Source organism: Primulina eburnea, chromosome 2 (genome assembly GCF_022965805.1).
Source record: "Primulina eburnea isolate SZY01 chromosome 2, ASM2296580v1, whole genome shotgun sequence".
Taxonomy (NCBI): Eukaryota; Viridiplantae; Streptophyta; class Magnoliopsida; order Lamiales; family Gesneriaceae; genus Primulina; species Primulina eburnea.
In genome coordinates, this window is record NC_133102.1 from 46631621 (window position 1) to 46647271 (window position 15651).

Here is a 15651-nt window from a genome sequence, read left to right on the forward strand (position 1 = left end):
ATAAAAATTGATTATTTGTTTTTTTATGTTAGGTATCATAAGCTAATTTCGAAATTATGGACCCCAAAAAATGTGCATCGCACTCTGCTCCAAAATTTCGAATTTAATAGATCACTAGATGTCCTAAATTTTCCGAAAAACCTAAATAGACAGAATGATGTATAATTGTAAATAGTGTAGAATTCAAGTCAAATACAAATAAAACTTTTGATGAAATAAGGACATGAACTTCATCGATTTTTTTATATTTCAAATCAAATCGTGCCCAATTTTGAATCAAATAATATCAAATGAGCTCCTCTCCAAAAAGTTTTTAAAAAAAACATTTCTTGATATTATTATTTCAGAATTCGAAAATTGGCGTCAGCAGAATCTGATTAATCTCCATTAAAATCCATCATCTTCATCCACTCTTGAGTTTCTTCATCCCCGATCACCGTTTCCCAGAAATGATTTTGATTATTGTTGTTATAATGATTTCTCGTGGGCATTTCATTAATCACATTTTCTTGATGTTGCTGCGGTAAATTTGGCCTCTGAGTCGCCGTCGTGCTCGATTCGGTGTTAGCGCCGGACGTGTAATCGGAAAATGGAAAATTAAGCTTAGCTCTGGGGCCACGAAACCTAATGGCCGCTTCATCATAAGCTCGCGCTGCTCCTTCCGCCGTTTCGAAAGTCCCCAGCCACACACGCGTCGCCTTGTGTGGGTCCCGTATCTCCGCGGCCCATTTTCCCCATGGCCGCTGCCTCACCCCTCTGTAAATCTTCTTCTTCCTCTTCTTCGGACCTTTATCCTTCTCCTCTTCCACGAAAAAAGCGCAACCCAAACACCCTTTAATCCTGCAGGACCCGCAAGTTTCCAAGTCTTCAGAAACTGAGAAAGAAACACCTCCAGTAGTTAAACTGGCGGAAGAAGAAGAAGAAGCCCCGGCGTTGCTCCGGCCGGTCGATGATTCCGTGCCAACAGCGCCGCCACCTGTGATAACATTCTTTAAAGTCGCCACCATTATAGAAACTTCGTCATCACTGGTTATCGCCATCGCCGCCGCCGCCATGGCCTTTGAGCTGTCACCATTATTATTACCCCCTTGCTGTTTCATTCTCTTGGCTGATGTCTGCATGTGTTCTTTGAAGCTCGGATAGAGACCTGACTGTTTAATCAAAGAATTGCTGTCTGAAAATTTAATTCTGTATACAAATAAGGCCGAAGGTATTAATATACTGATGTTTCTAAAAAAGTACTCTCTTTTCACACGGAGTGCTAAAACTACATGTCGGTTGTGGCACGTGGGAAATTTCCTGGATGGCGTGTCAGTTATCTGTTACTCTTGGTTGTTGATGAGTTGGCAGGGTGACATCGTATCATCACGCGGTAGTTTTGACGGTCAATTTAGGATAGCGGTTATCTATATATAGGACCAGTCGAAACTGAGCCCACTCGTGATAATTGTTTTTATTATAGTGGTAACCAAATAGTTTTTTAGATTATTGTTTTTATTATATCTGTCAGTTTCTATTTCATTTTAATACATATCTTTATACTGTAGACGAGATCCCATCTATGTGGGCACTACCGTCATTTCATTTCAAAAGATAAGATCTTGTCACACATACAATTTCAAAAAAAAATGGGTCCTATATATGCATGGACAAATCTTGGTCATTCATCCTATCATGGGAACAATGTCTACATGGGTAGGATGAAATAAACCCTTTATATCATAAAGAACAGAGAACACCAATGCTTTGTTAACCTTGAGACGTGTTTCCTTAAATGCCGCCTGCATTTATAATGCTATTAATATGTATTAGATTTTGATATTTCTAGAGCCTTGAAAAGGAAAAAAATGCACATTTTTTTTTAAATATCAACCGACCATACGCAATTAATGTATATATATATATATATATTATAGTTTTGTTATGTTATGTTGTCTCTTCCGTGCTCAAATTTTTTTGGTTAGAAAAGGACGTGGGAGACTCAAATGGGAAGAGGAGATGAGTTTATTCTGTGCTTTCATTAATTTTCTTTCTGGCTAGTAGGATGTACATCTTAGGATTAATTTAAAAAAGAGACCTGGTCAAATTTTTTTTAAAAAAATAACCCCCTCGTACATCTTACTATACAAGAAACTCCTACTATTTTTTACACCCAAAAGCTAATACGCACTCAGACGTGAAATATCACACATTCCTGTACTAGCCCAATTACAGCAAGGAGGATAAGATACGTAGAAGGCCAACCAATCTATGGAAGTAACCGATTGAGAGCAACATCCATCATCCCTTGTCAACAAACAGGGTTCACTAGGAGCAAGAATCCCCGACTAATCATCTTCTGAATCTGTTCAAGGATTGAGAAGAATTAAGACAACATGAATGAAAGACTCTTTCGAGAACTGAAAAAAACGAGCCCAGTTTAGTTACAGTCCCGCGTATAGGATTCAGACCAAATGGGCCGGTCACTATACAGTTCCGGATAAGGATCACCAGGTTTGCTGGCCCACCAAGCCGGTTTGACTTGTGAACACACAACTAGCAAACAAGTAACTACTACTAGAAGTTTGTTAAATCTCAGTTAGCAGCAGAAGATAAGGTGCCTACCTGATCTTATATCTTCTCCTACTTTTCCTCTAATTTTTCAACTGTCTAGTGATCATGGAGAATATGAGGATCCACCAGTAAATGTGAAAAACAAGCAATGTCAATAGCATCGTGTAGAAGATGTACTATGACACCATATTATATGTCTTCGACATGTCTATGAATTCGATGAAGTGATAGCTGAGGAATGGAAAAGGAACGGAGTTAGAGCCAAAATAACAACCTAATCACAAATGAAGTTTTAAGTCATGTCTGATGCTTACCTTGATGCCCTTATGACCCAAAATGGAAAGTATATGAGCCTCAGCACAAACCATGTCAGGGCAAACAATCCAAAGAACAAACTAGCTTCAAACTCTCTCTCAGAATATTTAAAAACCTGAGCAGCTTCCATGAATACATCACTGGCATCATGCAATACGAGAACAACTATTCCGATACGAAAGAACCTGTATTCATATGCACAATTTCATTTACTCGTCTGAACTATAGTTACCTCGCTGATTTTATTTTGATTCTATATATTAATAACATGAAAAAATAAAGTTTATTTCTGTTAATTTTTTTCATATAAATGGGAAGTGAGTTAAAAATAATTAAAATAATGTTGGTTTTTGAGGAGAAGAAAAAAAAACCTGTAATAATGTGGGTTTGTGAAAAGGAAAAAAATGCCAGTAAAAAATGCCAGTAAAAATCCCATCCAATCAAATCAAATACCACAAGCAGGCTTATTCAAGCCAAAAAATAAAGACCTTACAAGACTATAAAATATAAATAACCTAGGGTTGTAAATTTCTTGTCATATAGTTGGCTTTCATAGATTTATATGCCCTATACCTCAAAGCAATTCATTTGCAAGAGAAACAAATATCCCCAGGGAAAACTAAGGCCCAAAACTAAGATTTTGATCAAGTTTCATTTGCACTCAAAATTCCACAAAAATTCTCCTAGATTTTTGGCTACAAGATTTTGTTTCCTACTGGAGCTCAACCCAATGGCCAACTAAAACTAAGGCCCGTTAGCCCATGTTGCCTCGTTGTTTCTTTTTGGACCTAGATTAGAGATGATCGATCATTTGATAATAATTTGGGGAACCCTGTCGAGCATGCAGGTGGTCTTAACTCTTAGGCTAAACGGAAAGAAAAATTAGATGATATTCCAAATTTTGGAATGAATTAAGAATGAGAATGGAATGATTGATACTAAAAAATTGAAACATAAATATATGGAACAGAGAATTTTATTCAAAATAATATCTACTAGACGACCCAAGCACCCCCTCAGTGTCAAAAATGACACAGCTCATTTGTTTAATGCATTGGGTTGCCAAATTATTTTCTTCCGATCGAGAATGGTTAATTTTGGAAGTGGTGATAGTTTTGGCATTGTTTGGAATCTTCCCAACTCTGCAGCACTAAATTTAGCCAACTTCTCGGGGTTCAATTTGCTGGTCGACGACCCGAAGCCTTTGTATTTTCCAGATTTGGGTGTTATCTACTACATGTGTTCAAGCGCCAACTAATTGTAAAATATAGTATATTAAAGCGCTAACTAACTGTAAAATACAGTATACTCAAAGAAATATTCTGTATATAATATGTAATATTAAAAAAATGAGCGAGGTGTCCGAATTTAGGGTTACATGCTGCAAATTATTATGACAAAAACTTGTGTGAGACGATCTCATGGATAATATTTTGTGAGGAGTGAGTCTCATGTGAGACCGTCTCACGGATCATAATATGTGAGACGAGTCAACCCTATCCATATTCACAATAAAAAATAATACTCTTAGCATAAAAAGTAATACTTTTTCATGGGTGACCCAAATAAGAGATCCATCTCACAAATACGACCCGTGAGACCGTCTCACACAAGTTTTTGTTTTTTGTGAGACAGATCTCTTATTTGAGTCATCCATGAAAAAATATTACTTTTTATGCTAGGAGTATTATTTTTATTGTGGATATCGGTAGGGTTGACTCGTCTACAAACTTATGGGCAAAAGTTAGTGTTAAAGCTGAAATAAACGCCGTCAATATTGGTTGGTCGTGCATCCGACCGATATATTAGTTTCAAATAATTGAAGAATTGTTTGGTATGAATAATTAAATTTAACATTCTTGTATTACTTTATATTATGCTCAAATTTTATAATAATTAAAATTGAAAAAATAATCGTATTATCTGCATATTTCAATTGAACATATCATTTAGAATTTGAACTTACATTAGTGGAAATGGTGAAAATATACAAGATAACAAAGGCATATATATATGTACATGCGAAAGACTCACCAAGTACAATCCACCTCAAAACATTGATTCCCACTGAAGTAGACATCGAAATGGAATTGGGGCCCTCCATTTGGCCTCGGCTCCCGTCCTCAAAATTCTCTTTGACTACAAACCCCACCAAACTAACCATGGTTAACAACTCAGCCTGAGTCCAGAAACCACACGTGTGGAGCTTGGATGGTAGTACAATTTGGGCAATAAAAACGCAGAAAAATGTCTCTGTGTTCCCATTTTGCACTCAATCCCAACCAAAACAAAGTCGAAGAGAATTCGAAGCCTTCTCTGATTTGGGAGATTGTTCTTTCTACGCTTCTACCTCTTTATTTCTCCTTTTCTTGAGAGTTCATATATACATATATATTAGCAGAGAGTTGGGAAAAGAAAAGAAAAAAAAAAGGAAAGAAAGACGGTGACAAGAGACATGCCTCGGAGTTTGCTGCCGTTGGACGACGTCGTACAGATCCCGTACCATTTCCGATGTCCGATTTCTTTAGAGCTGATGCGTGACCCAGTTACTGTTTGTACCGGTCAAACGTTCGACCGTTTAAGCATAGAATCGTGGGTGGGAACTGGGAATACAACGTGCCCGGTCACGCGGGTTTCATTGGCGGACTTTATCCTCATACCCAATCACACTCTCCGGCGGTTGATTCAGGAGTGGTGTGTCGCGAACCGGTCGTTTGGAGTGGAGCGTATTCCTACTCCCAAGCAACCGGCCGACCCCAGTTTGGTCCGAACTCTGCTGGGCCAGGTTTCGTCTGGTTCGGCTCCGTCGAGTTTGAGAATCTCGGCGTTGAGGAAGCTTAGAGGACTCGCGCGTGACTCGGAGAAGAATCGGGCGGTTATTGTCGCGAGTAATGGACGTGAGATTCTGCTTTCGATCGTGTTCTCGGCTGTTGACTGTGATTCATCTGTGTTGAATCACGAATCGCTCGCGGCTTTGGCGATGTTTTCGCTAACCGAAGAGGATTGTATGTACGTGGCAGCTGACCGGAATCGGATTCATTATCTGGTGAATTTACTGTTCCATTCCTCTATCGACGTTCGAGTAAACTCCGCGTCAATGATTGAGAGTGTCGTGGCAGGGATAAGGTTGCCTGAGCTCCGAGCTCAAATCAGCGGCGTCGAAGGAGTTTTTGATGGAATTGTTGGGATTTTGAAATATACCCTGGCGTATCCCAGTGCTTTGAAGATAGGAATCAAATCTCTATTCGCATTATGCCTCGCGAAGCAGCACAGGCACAAGGCTATTGCGGCAGGCGCGGTGGAGGCGCTGGTCGACAGGCTGGTGGATTTCGATAAGTGCGACACCGAGAGAGCACTGGCGACGGTGGAACTTTTATGTCGGATCCAATCAGGTTGCGCAGCATTCGTCTCGCACGCCATGGTGGTCCCCTTGCTGGTGAAAATCATTTTGAAGGTCTCAGACCGCGCCACCGAGTATGCAGCCGGAGCTCTGCTCTCGCTGTGCTCGACGTCGGAGAAGGCCCAGAAGAATGCGTTGGCAGCCGGCGTGTTGACTCAGCTGCTGCTGCTGGTGCAGAGCGATTGCACGGTGAGAGCTAAGCGAAAGGCGCAAATGCTGCTGAAATTGCTTCGCGACTCGTGGCCCCAGGAGTCCATGGAGAATTCATGTGATTTCCATTGCAGCGACGTTGTTTTGTTTTGATTAAAGATTTTATAAAATCGATTTAGAAGAAAAAATATTATTTAAATTATATAAAAAAATCCCAAAAAAAAATGGACACCCGGAAATGAGTGCATATGTGGGATTTCGATGATGCATATATTTTTGTATGTAACATTTTTTTTGTTTGAGTTTTAATGCATCAAAAAAAAATTTGTCGATCGATCTAATTTCATGTTAATTTTTGACAAATTTGGTTTACTTTGTACAAAACGTTAGTACTACTCAAACTCAGACCATTGGTATATAAAAGGCTTCACGTCATACTCCAATTTACTTCCTTTGGATCAATCAAATTTTCACGGTGCTTATATGTTCAAAAACGCTCGAGGGCGATGCCAATCTAATATATTTCCTCAAGGGCCATTTTAATTCTATTTTTTTCTTTTAAATTTATCAAATTTTCAAAGTTTTATGAGTTAAACTTCTTAACGTGGTAGGCATAAATCTATAATTTTCATGAAATAGATGGTGGCCTTGATTGTGGAGAAAGACAATGAATGAGGCAAGATACATCACATATTTTTTGATGGTTCAACTTCCTTTGACCATAGACTAGCAATAATAAAGGACTTATGGGTTGGAGGTGGGGTTTCCATGTTTCATGTGTTCTATAGGTTTACTAGGAATAATGGCATGTTTAACAATGATAATGTATAGGGTATCCACTCAAATGCTCACTCTATGTCATGTATATTTCTCCTTTCAATTGTCATGATCGTTTTGAGTATTTATTTCTTCACAAAAGTTAAGGTGAGACGATTTCATATTTCAATTTTGTGAAATGAATGTTCTATTTGAGTTATCATCACAAACATTGATATATACTAGAAATCGAAGCATGCGCTCATAGATTTACTATAAATATCTGGATTTACAAAATCAAGTTAGTCCAAATGTATAAGATGATAAAAACATGAAATTGGATGAGAGGGTATTTGCAGGCATAAAAAGTAAGTGGAGTGTTGATAGATGGAAGACAAAGTAGTTTGTTCATTTATGTGAAAAAATCGAAATCATATGTATGTGGGTAAGTAGTGATTTTATATTATTTCTACTTTTATAATATGGTGTCAATAATTTAAGAGTCACGATAGTGCCACATCTTGTAAATAAAGACAATATAAGTGGATTCTCACATGGGGGCTTTGGCCTTTTCCCTTTAGATATAGGGAATGGTCCTCAAAATGCCCAACTCATTTTTGCATCACATGAACATAGCCATTAAAGAACAAGAATAGTGAGCAAAAGAATTCAAGACAAGAAACAGGGGAATTCCTATTGATGGCATTATTTTGATGCCAATGACACATGATTCAAAATGGGAAAAGACCAAATCTTACATTTTTTTTTTATTTTTATTTTTTTTGAATTTGAGATTCCCTAATTATTTTTCCTGATGACATATCAGTCTTAACTTTTTGTGGGTCAATTGTATTTTGCTCCGTACTCCGTGATAATTTGAAGCAAAAGTTGCTAAAAAAGACAGGAATTTAGTGGCTAATCTTTACATTTATGGAAAGATTTGCTATGGTGAAACGGTGAAAGTAATTTACCAACTCCTTTTACACAATAAAACCTAAAAAACACACACACACACACACAATTCACTAATATTGAAATCATGGTATATAGGACTAGAAATTAAGGGTTGCGTTGCATGATTGAAACAAGAGAAGACAACAGTTATCAAATATGTCCTGTAATAAAAGGAAACAAGATGCCAGCCTTAAAAGACCATTCGAACAATTGAATATATAACCAAATGTCTCCCAATGCCACATTATTACGTCTAATATTTCATAGAATCGAGGATTTTTTTTCCTTCTTAATTTAAGTGACCATAATTAACAGTTCACATTTATATCATCATCGCTACTCAATCCAGAAAGCACAACCTTTCTTGCTTCAAACCCACAAGATTTGGGGAAGGAAAACAAAAGGGTTTTTAGGGTCGAACTAGCATGCTTTAAGTCGTGTCCAACCAAAGATTAAAAAGCAAAACAATGAGTCCTCAAGAGGGAATAGTTCATGCTCGCCCCCAAAACAAATAGATTATTTCTCAAACTTCCAAAGCCGTTGTTTTACAAATCGGACACAAGTTCTTTAGTGTCAACCATTGTTTGATGCAGTTGACATGAAACTCATGCCCACAATCTGATATCCCAATATCATCCCCATCAATGTATTCCTCCTGATATAGTCGAGTGGAAGTGAAAAGAAAAAACTTACAGTCGATCCTTAAAAAGAATAAGTATGGGATGCAAATTGAACGAAAAATTTAGCAGGTTCATTGATCTAACCTGACATATACAGCATGGCACCAAATTCACAGCGACGCCAAATATTCTATGCTTCCTCTGTTTCATCGAGGCAAAGATTTTATCCTCGCTCAATCCGGTGCTAACATTCCCTATACGTTCCTCCAAAGCTAACAATTCCTATCACAAACAGTGGAAATGTTAAAAGCTGCTTACCCTGAAAATTCTCTTGAAAATCCAAGAGTGTAGAGAGTATTTATTAAAGTAAACTAGAGTACTTCATAAGACATGTTGTCCACATCCAGCCTCATTTCTCTATGACGGTCATGCATCTCCACAAATCCATTGATAAAAGGGTCGATCAGCATATAATCCTGGAAAAGGGTTAACATATATTTACATCATCCACCTATAACCTAGAAAAATTATGTGCTACTTATGCAATAGAAAGACTGCATAAAATATTTCAAAGGTCTTGACTGCATGCGTCAACATCTGCCTAGTCGAGCCATACAATTCACAATTGACAGATACAACTTCTGTGTGCTCCATAGGCATCTCTTTCTACATATTAGGCATGTGTACATAATACCATTTCATTGTAGGCTCCAACGGTATACTTCCTAAACAAGTAAATTCGAACAATACTTTTAGAAATTACAAAAATGAAAATTTCAAAAATACCCATGTATATCAAGATAAATCACCGCATGAAATCTCATTTGGGCTAGCAATCCAAGTGTCTATTTCCAAACATAACATCTACTACAAATTAGAAGAAAACGGTAAGGATAATTGGGAAAAGCTCCTTGTATATTTGTCTATTTATTATGACAAAACCACGTCGTGGGAACAAATTTTGAGACTCCAAATACAGATTTAAAAATAATTTTAACCTCGAGAAAAATAAAAAGATACAAACAGAGATTCCGCATGTAAATTTCCATATATAACCACAAGCTCGATCGAATTTGGGATATGATCAGGTAGCTTTGAAAATCATATAAAAGTTGTCGATTAAAAAAAAACAACTATATAATTATTTTTAAATTTAGTAGCAATTACTCTCAATAGATATATGTTTGGATATTTTCCTTCCATAAAAAAAAAAGAGTTCAATCAAATTTCATAACATAATGAGAGAAATCTAAATTGCTGATCCTGAACAAACCTCAGGTTGTAAGTGGACACCCCTTCGCATGGCACTCAAGACTTGACGGATCTGCTAAATCAAATAGGACAAAGTGTAATTAGCGCAAACCACTGGAACTCACAGGAATCACATTACAAGCACAAAGGAACCAAGTAGGCACAATTAGTTAAAAGAATGAATAATAAAATATATGCAATCACAGGATATGCTAAAAAGACTTCTCAATTGATTAAATGGGATCTTCATCAATGGTCAGATTTCCCAATAATTGAACACAAAATACCTCACTCTATGCCTCCACAAATAGGAAGACTCGATGAGGCAGAATGAATGAGAGAAACAAAGAGCAGCCAGTTTGCAATGAAAAAATTTACATCCGAGTAAGCAAAAATAAGTATGTGTATGTGCATTAATGATTGACCAGAAATAAAGTAATACTTGCGGTCGAGATATATAACTTAGAAGGGTTATTATATAAAACTATGAAAAGTTACTGCCATCGGTTTATAAGCCATCGGTGCAGGTCACAGGATTTTCAGAGCGCAAATATGTTTAAAGAAAACAAAGGAATTTTCTGTTTGAAGATTTTAAGTATTCATCACATCAGTTACAACTTCAATAAAGGACACATACCAGTCTATGCCTTCCCTCAACAGCAGCTAAAGCATTCCAACCATGAGCATCATCACTCGTCGTATCAATCGAGAACGCTCCTGGCCACTGATCTGACTGATGCTGTCCAAGACTAGTACTTGGTGCCTCATCTGCTGAAAATGAGGCAGAAGGGAAAGGCACAAAAGGACTTCTCCGAACTCCGGAATCAGATTCAATCCGCGGAGTGGCGTTCCAAGGCAAAAATTCCGAGAATCTCTGATGGGCTTGAGATCTTTGTATCTGATGAGGCAACAATACTACGGGAGATGCACGCACACCAGAACCTGGGCCAATCCGAGAAGTGAATGAATGATTTCTAGAAGATGCAGAAGTTCCAGGGGCAAAACTCCAGTCAATTTGGTCTTGTGGAACATTTCTTGCCTCAGGAACAGAAACGAGCATGGGAAAATCGGGATTATTTCTGACAGAGCTTCTGGCATTAACTTCATCATGCACAGCAGAACCCCTTTCTCCAGAGGGAACAAACGACCTTGAGGAGCTGCCACCTCGTGTGCTTAAAGATCTATTCCAAGGGTAAGGATGTGTACCTAAATCCTCAGATACAGGTATTATATGAGATGGATCAAGGGTGTTGCCTGGATTTATTGGCGGTGCAACGGGTGATCTCAACTCTAAAGATCCACTACTTGAGGAAGGTCTTGGAAGCGACTGGGCAGCATAAGCAGTAGGACGCCTCAAAGGAATGCCTCTAGCCGCATCAAATCGAACCAAATCATGGTGTCTTGTATTCGATCTTCCAACAGGATTTCTGCCCGAGCTTTCTGGAATTCCTGGAACACTTGACGAATAAGTAACAGGAGTTGCCCTACTCATTCCAACCCCTCTTGAATTTAGTTGGTCTGAGCGATTAATTAGAGACAAATTCAGAGGTTCAGATGATATGCTTAAACTTCCAGGGCCAGAGTGACAACCATAGATAGGATTCTGCTTCATATTCTCCACTGGCTGATTTGAGCTCGAACTCCCACCATGGGAAAATTGTCCTGAATTACCTTCAACAGTCTTTCGCTTGCAGGATGAACCCCAAGGACCCGTAGATGAACCTGATGCATTATTTATTTCGAAAAATGTACTAGAACTTCCAGAAGCAGGTGCTACGTTGGAAGAACCATTGAAATTCGAAGTTTTCACTACCTCTGATCGGCCAGACTTATACAGGTTATGAGGTAAACTAGCCCCTAGACTTCCATGGCCATTACTTTCCCTCATAGGTCGATGGCTTGAAGTTGCATCCTGTGAACCAAGATTAGAGCTGTAATTTTGCGTTCTCAGAGATATTCCAGTCACTTGATTGCCAACATAACTAGCATTACTGAAATCAGATGGTTCAAAAGATGAATTGTCTGTCCTTGCATCAGTCTCGGAACAAGGACCAAAAGAGGATGACCATCCAAGCCTCAATTTTGAATGATCGAAAATTCGGTCCTGTTGATTATTTGCACTGGAGCTGGATTCACCTTGGTCCCAACCACTAAAATTCTGACTGCTAACAGCATTAGTAGAACTAATATTACTGCCACTAGAGGCAACCATGTAACTGGACAATCTATTTTCAACTGGATTTAGCAGGTTATCCCAAGAAGAGGAGTGATCCACAGAGCCGTCATTGGGAATAGATCCCTGATTCAAATCAATTGTTTCAGGAAAAGAATTGAGGGAACTTCTTTCCCCTTGCATATCTGTTATTATACTTCAGAATTCTATGGAGCCGAGAACTGGTACCGAATATTGCCGAAAAGTTTGCATAGATCTTCAGAAGAATAGGAAAGATGAAGAAGGTAATCTGATGCGAGATACAACAGTAAAGGCGATGGGATTAAAAAAAACAAATACAAGATCAAATATTCAGATATGTCTCAATCATATTGAAAACAGAAAAATAGCAGGGGATCTAATAATCTGCCATTTTAATCATTCTTTATTCTCAACATACACAACACAACATTAAAACCATTAACAAACAGAACAAGTCTTGCATAAAAAGGCAAACTTAAAGTTAATTTTACTTTGGAATCAAAAATTGTCGCAAAGAATGCAAATTCAGATGTTATTTGTCAACTTGAAGCAAGTCGAACAATGTGGTATCATGCTCCAGTAACTAAAACTATTGATTTTTGATAAACAATTCTTAAAAAATGCGACGGCACTAGATTTCAAAACTGGCAATTGGCAAAGATACTTACAGATTCAGCTCACATACACACAATTAGTTTGAAATTGACTACGTGAGTCGTGAAGAGACAAAGAGGATCAAATAAAAAAGAAGCTTTAAAATTGTCAAATAAACAATCGAAAGCAGGAGTTGTGAATATTTAAGAGCTGTAGTCCAAACATACCAAAAAAATTAAGATAAAATCACAAACTCTTTTATTTTATTAGATGACGAAGGGCGATCATCAGTTGATTCAAAAGTTCATGAACATATTTCAATCTAAAAAGAACCAGAAAAAAAAATGACGCCCGGTAGAATCAACAGCAAAACATGGACAACGAAAAGATTGCAACTTTGTGAACATCGCCAAGTTAGAAACTTGGACCAATCATTTTACATCAAAACTGAATGACCCACTAGTAGAAACTTTGAATCCATCAAAGATCAAAGACTAAATTCCAACAATACATACTGCCAATCCAACAATACATACTGCCAATCCAACAATCAATAACTAAAATTTCAAATTTCAAGCTACTGAGCAACAAACTAAATCATACAATTGCAGACCCTACATCGCAGATCCCTTTTTCAAAAGAATTTCGATCTCAATAAAACAATCCAACAAATTCAATCAAAGAACCACGCAATTTCCACATATAACACATAAGAAGAACGAAAATTCAAGAAAACGAACAAAATGTCGATGGGTCAAGAAAAAAAACCGGTGGAAAGCGGATGATCGAAGGAGCTGGAGCGGGGCAATTTGTCTTCTCTTTTTTGTCTTTTCTTTACGGTGGAGTTTCTGATAAAGGGCAGTTGGTGGAGAGTAAGAAACGTTTCAAGAAATCTCAACTATTTTAATCGGTATTTTCTCACAGTAAAAAAGAAAACAAAAACTCCCAAAATTTAATATTTTTTCAGGCGTTTAATTATATGAGACGACGGTTTCACATGCAAGAGAGACCGAAGGATACAGCCACGAGAACACAAGCTAAAGGGGTCGCCATGTGTGAGAGAGAGAGGCGCGGCGGAGCTAATGGCGAGGCTTTATTGTATTATTTTAATTTAAAGTGGTTTGTTTTAGTGGTAATCCACTCTTACATAAAATGTTTAAGGACAAATGACTTTTTTATTCTGCTTTTTTAATGTTTTGATAACACACGGAAATTTCAGGTGAAGTTTGGGCTATGGAACTTTTATAGCAAAAACTTGGTGTAATATCGTCTCATCAGTCGTATTTTGTGAGACAAATCTCTAATTTAATCATCAATGAAAATATATTTTTTTGTGCTAAGAGTATTATTTTTTATTGTGAATATTGGTAGTGTTGACCCGTCTCACAGATAAATATTCGTGAGATTGTCTCGCAAAAAACCTACTCAACTTTTATTCGTATAATTTTATAAGATTTGAGTAAAACCATTACCACTAATTATGATTTTTAATATAGTTAGAATGGCTCGATCTTATAAAATATTAATAGGGTTGGTTGAATTCTAAATTGTTAGGTATTAATCGAGTTAAACTTTTAATTTTATGTACAATTTATTCATTTTGGTTAGGTGGGTAAATATATAACAAAGAATTAAGATATTAAAAAAAAATGTGGACCCCTAATCCTCCTACGAGCTGCAGCATTGTCCAAAAAACAGCACAAAATAATTGGTGATGTTGATTATTATTAATGTTGTTCATGGCATCCGAGGGAGAAATAATTGAATTAATCAATTAAATATTCCGTCTTTTGCCTTTCACAGCTTTTTTGAACCAAAATGCGTCATGTATGATTTAATAAATTATAATTTCATTATTTTTTTTATGTAAAAAAACAATTCGATAATAGTTTACTAATCTTACTATATTGTTATGGAAAAGACCTTTTATTTAAGAGTGGGTCTTATGTGAGATCTCACGGATACTAATATGTGAAACGGGTCAACTTTACTCATATTCACAATAAAAAATAATACTTTTAGCATAAAAATTATATTTTTTCATGGATGACCTAAATAAGAGATCCGTCTCACAAATTCGACCCGTGAGACCGTCTCACACAAGTTTTGCTTTTATTTAATTAACTTTAAACTAATTGGTGAAGTTTGAGATAACATTATCTTAATTTTCATTACCAATAAAATCATGATTATTAGACATAATTTTCATTTTATATGGCGTCCTTTTTTTTTTTTTTCTCATTTTGTGTATTTTTGTCTTTTGTATTTACGAAAATGACAGCTATATTAGTAAAATTGATGTATTTATTGTGGTTTGATAACTATTTGTTTACGAAAATATTATATTTTTGTTTTTTTTTAAATTTTAATTTTTTTACACGGAGTACTGGTAAAAAATAATGAAAGTCCGTCATTAATGAATCAAAATCGACAAATCTTGGACTTATAAATACTGGGGTGGGCTAAATCACAAATATACCACAAGGCCCAATAATTGTGAGTTTGGTTAGGTCTTTGCATTGCCAATAGCCTATAAGTGGGCCACTTTTTTATTGGCGCAGTCCGGCCCAGAGTTTCTACATCGTTATATATTCCATTTTCAATGCTACACGATTTAGTCCAAATATTCGCTCTTTATTGGTCATTTTCGAAGGGACAAAGGGTCCATTTAGTTGAACGAAGGAAATTCTGAGGCAACGGACACATTAGGGGTATATTATTTGGATTAGGTCTCTTGTGAGACGGTTTCACGAATCTTTATCTATGAGACGGGTCAACCCTACCGATTAACATAAAAAGTAATATTTTTTCATTGATGATCCAAATAAGAGATCCGTCTCACAAAATACAATCTGTGAGACCGT

At 36.9% G+C, this 15651-nt stretch overlaps 3 protein-coding genes and 1 long non-coding RNA gene across 8 annotated transcripts; 1 reads left to right on the plus strand and 3 right to left on the minus strand.

The window, feature by feature from the left end:
* Nucleotides 1-146: 146 nt before the first annotated feature.
* Nucleotides 147-1179, minus strand: LOC140823806 (uncharacterized). Its single transcript, XM_073185311.1, has one exon. The coding sequence runs from the start codon at nt 1119-1121 to the stop codon at nt 378-380; it is 744 nt and encodes a 247-aa protein (XP_073041412.1). The 5' UTR covers nt 1122-1179; the 3' UTR covers nt 147-377.
* A 948-nt stretch (nt 1180-2127) lies between these two features.
* Nucleotides 2128-3209, minus strand: LOC140824836 (uncharacterized). Its single transcript, XR_012116466.1, has 3 exons — nt 2868-3209; nt 2605-2784; nt 2128-2344 (listed from the first exon to the last, which is right to left on the minus strand). It is a non-coding gene; the product is annotated as an uncharacterized lncRNA (long non-coding RNA).
* Nucleotides 3210-4976: 1767 nt separating this feature from the next.
* On the plus strand, nt 4977-6606 carry LOC140823807 (U-box domain-containing protein 26-like). Its single transcript, XM_073185312.1, has one exon. It carries the CDS (start codon nt 5324-5326, stop codon nt 6569-6571), a length of 1248 nt encoding a protein of 415 aa, XP_073041413.1. The 5' UTR covers nt 4977-5323; the 3' UTR covers nt 6572-6606.
* Nucleotides 6607-8275: 1669 nt separating this feature from the next.
* Nucleotides 8276-13871, minus strand: LOC140823808 (E3 ubiquitin-protein ligase MBR2-like). Of its 5 annotated transcripts, none has more exons than XM_073185315.1 (6): nt 13556-13871; nt 10637-12428; nt 10022-10075; nt 9129-9224; nt 8893-9030; nt 8276-8783 (listed from the first exon to the last, which is right to left on the minus strand). In XM_073185315.1, exons 2-6 carry the CDS (start codon nt 12353-12355, stop codon nt 8652-8654), a joined length of 2139 nt encoding a protein of 712 aa, XP_073041416.1. In that variant the 5' UTR covers nt 12356-12428; nt 13556-13871; the 3' UTR covers nt 8276-8651. The 5 variants fall into 5 exon arrangements, with proteins under 5 accessions (XP_073041416.1, XP_073041414.1, XP_073041417.1 ...); XM_073185313.1 differs by having other exon boundaries at nt 10637-12461; XM_073185316.1 differs by having other exon boundaries at nt 13528-13871.
* Nucleotides 13872-15651: the final 1780 nt, after the last annotated feature.

Bases quoted from the DNA above. Each gene is read 5' to 3' on its own strand.
- LOC140823807 (XM_073185312.1), top strand. From the start codon at position 5,324: ATGCCTCGGAGTTTGCTGCCGTTGGACGACGTCGTACAGATCCCGTAC.
- LOC140823806 (XM_073185311.1), bottom strand. From the start codon at position 1,121: ATGCAGACATCAGCCAAGAGAATGAAACAGCAAGGGGGTAATAATAAT.
- LOC140823808 (XM_073185315.1), bottom strand. From the start codon at position 12,355: ATGCAAGGGGAAAGAAGTTCCCTCAATTCTTTTCCTGAAACAATTGAT. The intron at 10,076-10,636 runs GTATGTGTCCTT...TATTTGATTTAG, and splicing joins TTGAGGGAAGGCATAGACTG to CAGATCCGTCAAGTCTTGAG. The intron at 9,031-9,128 runs GTACTCTAGTTT...TGTTTGTGATAG, and splicing joins TGGACAACATGTCTTATGAA to GAATTGTTAGCTTTGGAGGA.